The sequence below is a fragment of the Oratosquilla oratoria genome, chromosome 35 (genome assembly GCF_046742065.1).
Source record: "Oratosquilla oratoria isolate Oo_2021 chromosome 35, ASM4674206v1, whole genome shotgun sequence".
In the NCBI taxonomy this organism is placed as follows: Eukaryota; Metazoa; Arthropoda; class Malacostraca; order Stomatopoda; family Squillidae; genus Oratosquilla; species Oratosquilla oratoria.
This window is the reverse complement of record NC_134811.1, coordinates 33,319,521-33,329,520: the sequence shown is the minus strand read 5'-3', so window position 1 is coordinate 33,329,520 and position 10,000 is coordinate 33,319,521. Positions and strand designations below refer to the sequence as shown.

At 42.8% G+C, this 10,000-nt stretch overlaps 1 protein-coding gene across 1 annotated transcript in view; it reads left to right on the top strand.

Annotated features, from left to right (window-relative positions):
• VGlut (Vesicular glutamate transporter) overlaps positions 1-10,000 on the top strand; it is a 118,030-nt gene that overhangs the window by 89,780 nt on the left and 18,250 nt on the right. Inside the window, exon 8 of the mRNA XM_076174398.1 lies at positions 1,318-1,445. Within this exon, the coding sequence (XP_076030513.1) occupies positions 1,318-1,445 (128 nt within the window). The remainder of the gene's footprint in view (positions 1-1,317; positions 1,446-10,000) is intronic.

The window sequence follows — 10,000 nt, the reverse complement described above, 5'->3', positions numbered from 1 at the left end:
GGATTCAAGGTGAGGAGGACAAGGGTGATCAAACTGGATAAGCTGTTTCGGCGTAGACCTGGGAGCGACCATTTCCTCAATGCAATTTTCCCTAGAAGAAGAAATTAACGATTCCCTTCCTTTCTTAGACACGCACATCTCAAAACATAGTAACCAGATGAAAATTAAGGGCTACGGAAAACCCACGAACAAAAACGATTTAATTCATTTCTACTCCCACTATGACATCAGGATCAAGAAAGGAGTAATGATAGGGCACTCAGAATATGAAGCGAAGAATGCTTAGAAGAGGAGTGCTGGTATATCAGGGAGACTTTTCAAAATTAAATTTCCAGATTTCCTTGCAGATAAATGCAGAAAACAGGTCGTTAAGATTCATGCAGGCTATAGGCAACAGGGCGGGACAACCAAACATCTCACGTTACCAACCAGCAACGTCGCCAATAACCTGACTCGCAATTTAAAAACTACCAATTTGGAAGTACTGTACCAGACCAGTAGGACAATAAAAGACATCACGAGGACAACAATAAACATCGGCAAAACGCCGGACAATAAATCCGGTGTTAATCGGATTCCGTGCTCGGGATGTTAAAAATCTTACATTGGGGAAACATCACGTGATCTAAAAACTCGGATACGAGAACACCGATACAATGTACGTCAATGATGTCACCACCAACGCGTGTGTTGCACACAGGAACAATAGCAACCACTTGATGGACTGGGAAAAAGCAGAACTTCTGGTACGTGAGCCCGACAAGATCCGTAGGAAATGTTTGGAAGCAGCCATCATAAAAGGAACCAACAAAACCGAACAAAATAGGGACATGTTCAATATCTCACCCAACCTAATTGCCAACAAAAATTTAAGCTATCCTTAATTACCCTCCAGAATCCCCTTTATTCCTTTCAAGGTCGTTGTCCACACTCAGTAGACAATTGCTCACCCTTCTTATTTTCTTCTTTCTATTGTTCCTCGGTTGTGAGCTAATGTCCTTCACCGAGCCAATTGTTCCATCTTATCCTGTTCCCAGACATTTGGTCCACCTTCTCCTTAACCTTTCCTAGTGTTCAGTGACCCCTCTCAACCCTATTTCCCTTCCTCTCTCCCTACCCCCCGTTCCCCCAGATCTTCTTATTTAATCTCAGTCATGTGTATTACTTGAAAAAGCTGTAGCAAGCGAAACGCCGGACTAATAAATTTTCCGTCCTCACTTGTAGTGTTTATTTCGATAGACATCTTGATGTGACATATGTTTATTGTACTTAAACGTGACTAATGGATGCTATTTGTCTCTCCCACTGCCCATTCAGGATTCAACGTGAACCATCTGGACATCGCACCGCGCTACGCTTCCATCCTGATGGGAATCTCCAACGGCTGCGGAACGCTCTCCGGTATGATTTGCCCCATCGTGGTTGGAAAGCTCACCCCACACAAAGTAAGTAGTGAGTGAGGACTCAGCAGAGATAGAGAAAGAGAGAGAGAGAGAGAGAGAGAGAGAGGGTTGAGGTAGAAGAAGAAGGGGGGTAATGTTATTAAGGTTTGCAATTTACAAGTGCAGTATCGTATCTTTCATATATTGGCTTAGTTAGGAGAGAGAGAGAGAGAGGAGAGTGAAGAATAAAGGAGCAAGTGTTATGTAGTTACACAGTTGTAATATAAAGACAAAAGTTGGTCCTCACGGGCCCCGTCCCTTTCTGTGTGTGTGTGTGTGTGTGTGTGTGTGTGTGTGTGTGTGTGTGTGTGTGTGTGTGTGTGTGTGTGTGTGTGTGTGTGTGTGTGTGTGTGTGTGTGTGTGTGCGTTTACGCTTTTACATGCATGTGTGCTCGCGTGTGTGCGCGCTTATCTCTATGTAATCTTAAAATGCGAATTTTATAATCTGAAGCCATTTTACTCCTGTAAAGGACTTTGAGGTTAAGTTTCGGCTTAAGCAGCTTTGGTCACCATTAGAATTGACTCAGGTCGTCTGAGGTCGAGAAGAGGAGTTGCTGAGAGCCCTGGTTTCATAGGTTAAGCGTTTTAGTTTAATGCGGTCATGAGTTTGAGTCCGTGGACCCGCTGCGGTCTTGTTGCGTTGGTTCCGGCAGCCCTGGCCATGTGGGGAGGTGACGCAATGTCGACCTAAAAAAAAAAAAAAAAAAAAAAAAAAAAACAGCGGCTTCCCGCAAGTGACAGAGCTTGCCCTATCACGGGGTTTTACTTTCTACTGCGTGTGAGTGGGATGATGAGCTTAGTGTGGTGAGTAATTGTCTCTTTATTTATTTTTTTAATTAAGTTTTCCAAGAGTTTGTTTACAATTTCGGAATCTACAAAAACAACAGCAACAACGGGGATTTCGTTGTAAATAGAAGTATTCTATTTACCTATCATGTAACCGTAATTGTTCTTTTCTTGTGCTGTCGCTCTATTCTAGAAATAGAAAGCTATTTGAATACCGGTACATGTGAACATGGTCGAGGAGCTTGTGGCCTCATTTTCCTCTTGATGGGTTCCGGACATAGTGGCAAAGATGATTCCACGGGAATTCAAAGAACTGCTACGCAGGATTATCTAAATCATCAAAGTGTATATATATTCATATATATATACTTATATATATATATATATTCATATATATATACTTATATATATATACATATGTATATATATATATATAGACATATGTATACATATATATATATATATATATGTACATATATATATATACATATATATTGATCTTGTCTCAGAGTCAGAATACGAGTTAGATGCCAATCGATTCATTCTGAGCATTTGAATGTATATTATCGGGAAATATGTTTATACGATAATAAATGCTCACGAACAAACACGCACGCAAGCACGCATAAACACGCATATAAGCACACACACACACGTCTGCATACACACATGTACACATACATGCACACGTATAACATACATGCACACATAGATTCACACACATGCACACACGCACACACACACACATAAATACATACATAAATACATACATACATACACAAACACACACGCAAACACGAATGCAAATGCATGTATGAGCACAATCCCTTATGTATATGTATGTGTTCACTCCTATTTGCACACATATTTCCACGGAAGGGCATGCACAGCCATACACGCGCACACATAAACTCACATACTCATGCACGCACACAAATAAACTCACATTTTCATACACATACACACATAAACGCACATACCCATACACGCACACAAACGCACATACCCATACACGCACACAAATGCACACGCACACACAGACATACACATGCGAGCGCGGATTAATATCCGCCATTTTATTATGGAAGATAATTGAAGTAAATTGTGGAGAATTGAAGTTGATGGGCGGCAGTGATTGATACGCGTACGTCAAATTAGGGTCGAATCGTTATTTGGCTTTTTTTATTATCATTATTAGTTCTTTGTTTTGACTTTTTTCCGTTTTCATCTGAAGCCCTGAGAGCCTCAGTCTCGAGTCTGTTGGGCTTTCGAGGTCTAAGTATAGTCGGCGCCAGATGATTTTATTCATCTAAATGAGGGGAACTACGGGTATACATGGGACATGTAGCACATTGAGGACAAAGAAACATGACCCACGATGTGTCTTAACTGTGCAATTGTACTTTTCGTTATTTTTGTATCTATAGTGCGTTGGTAGCGTCATCGGAAGCGTGCTTGCTAGTCTCGTATTCGCTTAGTTGTGGGTTCGAATCCTGCGCACCTTTCCAATCCCCAATGGTGACTGTTACCGACCCCCAAATAGTCCCTAAGACGTATAGGGCAAAGGTGACGGCTGCGGCCGCAGCTACTCAGCGCCTCCTGGCGTAGACTCCTCATCTTCACTTTGGTATTAATATAATCCTATTCACAAAAAAAAAGATACTTTATTTATGAAGGAGGAACTGTATATGGCAATGTGTTATAGTAAATCGAGGGGGAGGGTCAAGTGACCTCTTGCGATTTACGGGGAAGAAGAGATTGGGAGGCTGTAGACCTATCTTTCCCCACCCGACCCCCATATATACACACACACACACACACACACACACACACACATATATATATATATATATATATATATATATGTATATATGTACATATATATATTATATATATATATATGTGTGTGTGTATATATATATGTATATATACATATATATATACATATATATATATGTTGGACAGAAGGACGACAGAATGAGTGGAAGGGTGGTGAGATAAACACCGAGTAATGTTGGAGTGTAAATTTACTGACGTTTCGTCCTTAACAGGACTTTTTCAGAAGAAGTCCTGTTAAGGACGAAACGTCAGTAAATTTACACTCCAACATTACTCGGTGTTTATCTCACCACCCTTCCACTCATATATATATATATATATATATATATATATATATATATATATATATATATATATATATATATATATATATATATATATATATATATATATACATAGTATATATATGGCGTTACTCTGTTATCGGGAATGTGCCATGAAATTTAATCAAATCAACTGCCGGCTGGTAAACAAGCAGGGCGGAACAAATAGTGCCACGTGGTACAGGAAGTGCCAAAGGTGGAGGGGGTAGGGAGTGCCACAAAGACGAAAAGAATAGTGTGGCAGCAGCCATAACAAAGAGAGTAGCGGCAGCCCATACATAAGGGTGTTGAAGGGGGAGGAGGGAGTGGGGAGGAGGCACAGGTAGGGGAGGATATTGACACTCCTCCCCTTGGGGACAGGATGTAATTTGCCAGATTCACAGATGTGGCCTCGAATTTGTTAAAGTAGAAAATTAAACTCGCCCCCCGGGACTTGCCTTCCATTTGGCACTCAGGGCGTCAGGCTGGCGGAGGGTGAGGAGGAGGAGGAGGAGGAGGAGGAGGAGGAGGAGGAGGAGGAGGAGGAGGAGGAGGAGGAGGAGGAAGAGGTCAGGAGTGGGGGGAGGGAGATGACAAGGATGAGGATGAAGAAGAGGGGAGAAGGAAGATGGCGAGGATAAGGTCGAGGAAGAGGGGGAGGGAGAGAAGGAGGAATAGGAAGAAGAGGAGGAGGAAGAGAAGACGAAGAGTAAAAGGAGGAACAAAAATATGATAAAGAGGAGGAAGAGAAGAAGGAAGAGGAGGAGAAGGACGAGGAAGACTAAGAGCCTAAGGAATAAGAGGAGGAGGAGAAGAACGAGGAGGGCGAGTAGTCGAAGGAGGAACAGGAGTAGGAGGAAAGCGAGGAGTAGAAGAAGGAATAGTAGAGAAGATAGAGTAGGAGGAGGAGGAGGAGGAACAGAAAAAAGAAGAGGAGGAGGAGGAATAGAAAAAGAAGAGGTGGAGGAGGAGAGCGGTGAGGAAGGCGAGGACTAGAAAGAAGAAGAGGAGTAAGAGGAAAAGGAGGAGGAAAGGAAAGAAGAGAAGGAGGAGGACAAGGAGGAACAAAAGTAATAGAAGGAAGAGGATGTTGGAACAAGAAGAGGAGGAGGAGGAGGAATAGGAGTAACAATGATGAAAAGGGAAAGTAGGAGGAAAAGGAAGAGGAGGAGGAGGAGCAGGAGAAAGCTTAGGAGGACAAGCAGGAGAAGGGAAAGAAGCAGGATGGGAAGGAAGAGGAAGAGAAGGAACAGAATAATGGCGGGAAAGAAAAGGATTAGGAGAAAAATGAGGAGGAAAAACAGGAGAAGAAATAGAAGGAGGATAAGAAGAGGAAGGGAAAGAAGGATTAGGGGAAGGAAGAGGAGGAGGAGGAACAGAAGAAAGGCGAGAAGGATAAAGAGAAGAAAGAGGAGGAAAAACAAAAGAAGGAATAGGAGGAGGAGAAGGAGGAAGAGGTGGAGGACAAGTAGGAAAAGGGTGAGAAGGAGAAGAAGGGAAAGAAAGGGGAGGAGAAGGAAGTGGAGTAGGAGGAGGAACAGGCGAATGAAGAGGAGGAGGAATAGGAGTTTGAAACAGGAAGAGGAGAAGGAGGAATAGGAATAATAATGATGATAATATTTGTCGCCTCAAGTTTCTGAAGCTACAGGTCCGCAACCCCACAGTGGCTGGCAACGGTCCTCGTGCCCTCCCGTAGACTTTTCCTATAAAAAAAAAATGTATTGTTGTAATTGGTGTATTAGGCCGGCCACACACGTGCAGTTTAAACTGACAGTTACAACTGTTCAGTTATAACTGTCAGTTGAAACTGCACGTGTGTGGGTACCTCAGTGATACTGAGATACCCACACACGTGCAGTTTCAACTGACAGTTATAACTGAACAGTTGTAACTGTCAGTTTAAAATGCATGTGTGTGGCCGGCCTTATGGGGATATCACACTGGGCTTCCACGGGCTTCACCAACACCGAGAGTTGAGAGTTCGTTTGAATACAAACGACTTCAGTCACAATATCTTATCTATTTTTCAGATTCCCAAATATCAAAATATCTTTCCGTCATATGTAGCAAAGCTGAATGATGAGCTAAGAAATTATGAACCTATACAAATGTTAGACATACTGTTGAAATGTTCTTCAGGAAGTCTAGGTTTCCGTAAGCGAAGTTATATTCTACTTACTCAAATGGAGGTTGAAGGTAAGATGTCGGAGGAAAAATAGCTCAATGTGATAGCTCCTTAACTGTGAGACTTTTCCTATGTCACCGGCTGTGAGGTGTAGGGAGCAGTCGCCGGTTGTGAGCTCCCCTTCTGTGAAATGATGGAAAAATACAGTTGAAGTTGATAAGAAATATATTTTGTGCCAGGGTAAGGAAACCAAGTGTCATCCCCTCGGGGCTGCACCTCCATGTGGAGGTGGGAGGGTGGAAGAGTTGACGGGTATTGAATATAGGCATCAGTGAGATGATCCTCTTTGCCGTCCATCCTGTAGAACGCCCCATCGTTGGTCCCAAAAAGGAGGAGAAGGAGGAGGGGGAGGAGTTGGAGAAGAGGGAAGAGAAGGCTCAAAAGGAGAAGAAGAAAAAGAAGGCAGTGTAGGAATAGAAACTTGGGAAGAAGGAAGAAGAGGAACGAGGGGAAGGGGAGAGGGAGGAAAAGGAAGATGAGGAGGAAGAGGAGTAACAAAAGAAAATGAAGGAAGAGCCATACGAACAGAAGGTAGAAGGAGGAAGGAGGAGAGGAAAGAGGAGGATGAGAGGGAGAGGAGGTGGGGAAGAGGGAAGAGGAGGAGGAGAAGGAGGTGAAGGTGAGGAAAGAGGAGGAGAGGAAAGAGGAGGAGGAGGAAGAGGCGAAAGAGGAGGAGGTAAAGGAGAAGAAAGAAGAGGAGGAGGAGGGAATAGGAGGATGAGAGGGAAAAGTGGGAAAAGGAAAGAATAGAAGAGGTCGAGGAGGGGAAAGAAGAGGAGAAGAAGGAAGAGTTGAAGGAGGGGAAGGAAGAAGAGGAGGAGGAAGGGGGAACGAAGGTGGAGGAAGAGGAAGAGAAGGAGGAGTAAGAGGAGGAGGAAGAAGTGCCAATGCCTGTGGTCAAGAGTAGCTCCTTTGATTGCTGTGATTTTTTTGTGTTTTTGTTTACATCTGTGTTGTTTGTGTCTTCACGTATATGTTTATATATATATATATATATATATATATATATATATATATATATATATATATATATATATATATATACCCCTCTTGTTTTTCCTCTTTCACCTCCTCCTCCTCTCCTCCTCCTTCACCTCCTCCCTTTCTCCTCCATACCCCTCCTGCCCCCTGTCCTCCCCCCCTCCCGTCTTACTCCTCCTCCCGTCCTACTACTCCTTCACCTCCCCTTCCTCCTCCTACCCTCTTCCTTCACTTCCTCCTCCTCCCCTTCTCCTCCTCCCCCTCCCCCTCCCCCTTCACCTTCGCCTCGTCCTCTTCTTCCTTCTTCTTTTTCTTCATTATCCTTCACCCTCCTATCCTCCTCCATTCCTCCTTCTTCTCTTCCTTTCTTCCTCCTCCTTTTCTTTATTCTACCATCTTTCGCTTTCCCCTCTCCCTCTTCCCCCTCCTCCTTCTCCTCTTCCAGCTCCTTCTCCTCCACCACCAGCACCAACACCAACACCACTATCATCGTCATTATCATCATCTTCATCTAAATCATAATATTACCATCACCATATCATCATCATCATCATCATCATCATCATCATCATCATCATCATCATCATCATCATCATCATCATCATCATCATCATTATCATCATCATCATAATCATCATCATCATCATCATCATCATCATCATCATCATCATCATCATCATCATCATCATCATCATCATCATCATCATCATCATCACTTCATCATCATCATCATCATCATCATCATCATCATCATCATCATCATCATCATCATCATCATCATCATCATCATCATCATCATCATCATCATCATCATCATCATCATCAGCATCATCATCATCACAATCATCACACCATCATTCATCATCATCATCATCTTCATCTGAATCATTATATCATCATCATCATTATCATCACATCATCATCACAATCATCACACCAGCACCACCACCATCATCATCAACATCACAATCATCACACCATCATCATCATCATCATCATCATCATCATCATCATCATCATCATCATCATCATCATCATCATCATCATCATCATCATCGTCATCATCACCACCATCACCACTACCGCCACCACCAACATCACCATGTTCATCCTCCTCCAGCTATTCCTCCTCATCCTCCATCCCCTCCGCCTCCTCCGCCTCCCACATAATGTATACTTCCATACTCCCCCCCCCCTTTCATCTCGTCCCTCTCTTTGTCCCTATTTTTCTCCCTGTTTCGTGTCCCTTTCTCTACTCCCTACCCCACCTTCCCTCCCCCTCCCCCTCCCTTTTGACAAATAAGTTCAAGAATCATTTGGATCACAAATGAAAGAAAGAACGGGAGGAAGGGACGAAGGAGGAACGGAAAGAAGAAATGGAAGGGTGAAGGAAGGAAGGGAGGCAGGAAGGAAGGAAAGGAGGGAAGGGAGGAAGGTAGGGAGGGAGGTAAAAAGGGAGGAGGAAATGGAGGTAGGATGATAAGGAGAAAGGAAGGGAAGAAGAAAGGGAGGTAGGAAGGAAAGAAGGAGGGAAGGAAATGAGGAGGAAAGGAGGGAGGGTAAAAAGGAAAATAGGAGGAAGGGAGGGTAGGACTACGCGGAATCCTGAAGACACTAGAGAATCGTTACACCTAAACATTCACTATTCATTCTTGAATGTTTATGCATCGCGCATACTGACGCAACCAGTTGCATAAAACCAGTTGATTACGACGCCGCAACCGGTTGCATTGCTTCTATCCTTAAAGATAATATCGCGCCGATTGTGACACTAAGAAAAAGACCCATACATTAGGAACTTAAAAAGATAATAGGAATAAACAATAGATAATGATAATAATAATAATGATAATAATAATAATAATAATAATAATAATAATAATAATAATAATAATAATAATAATAATAATAATAATAATAATAATAATAATAATAATAATAATAATAATAACAATAATAATAAAAGTAATAAAAATAAAATAAAATAGAATGCGTGCGATCGGTTTCTTGCAACTGGTTGCGTCGGTGTACGAGCTGCCTTATTCTCTAAAAATAAAGTAATGGTTGTATGTGAACTGTGAACGGATAATATGAAATCTGTCCTGAACGAATAATATGAAACTTGTCCCGAGCGAACAACAAATGACTCGCGTCTTTTGTCATGATGGCTGGGCTTTCCAGCCATGGTGGCTGAAGGTGGCTGAGAGGTCCTTTCTTTTTTGCGTTGGGCTGTCACAGACAAGAAGTAAAAAAACCCTACCTGATGGAAAGGGGCTGTTGGTGACGGTGGCTGTAAGTCCCAATTTGGTGGCTGGAGGGTGGTGGGGGCGTTTCTCACCTAGAGTGGCCAAACTTCTCACGTGGTGGCTGTGGGGGCTTTAATTGAGTGTGGCTGAAAAGCCCCGCCTAGTGGCTTGAGTGTACCAGAGTCGGCTTTCGTGGGGGCGTTTACAATTGGCAACCCA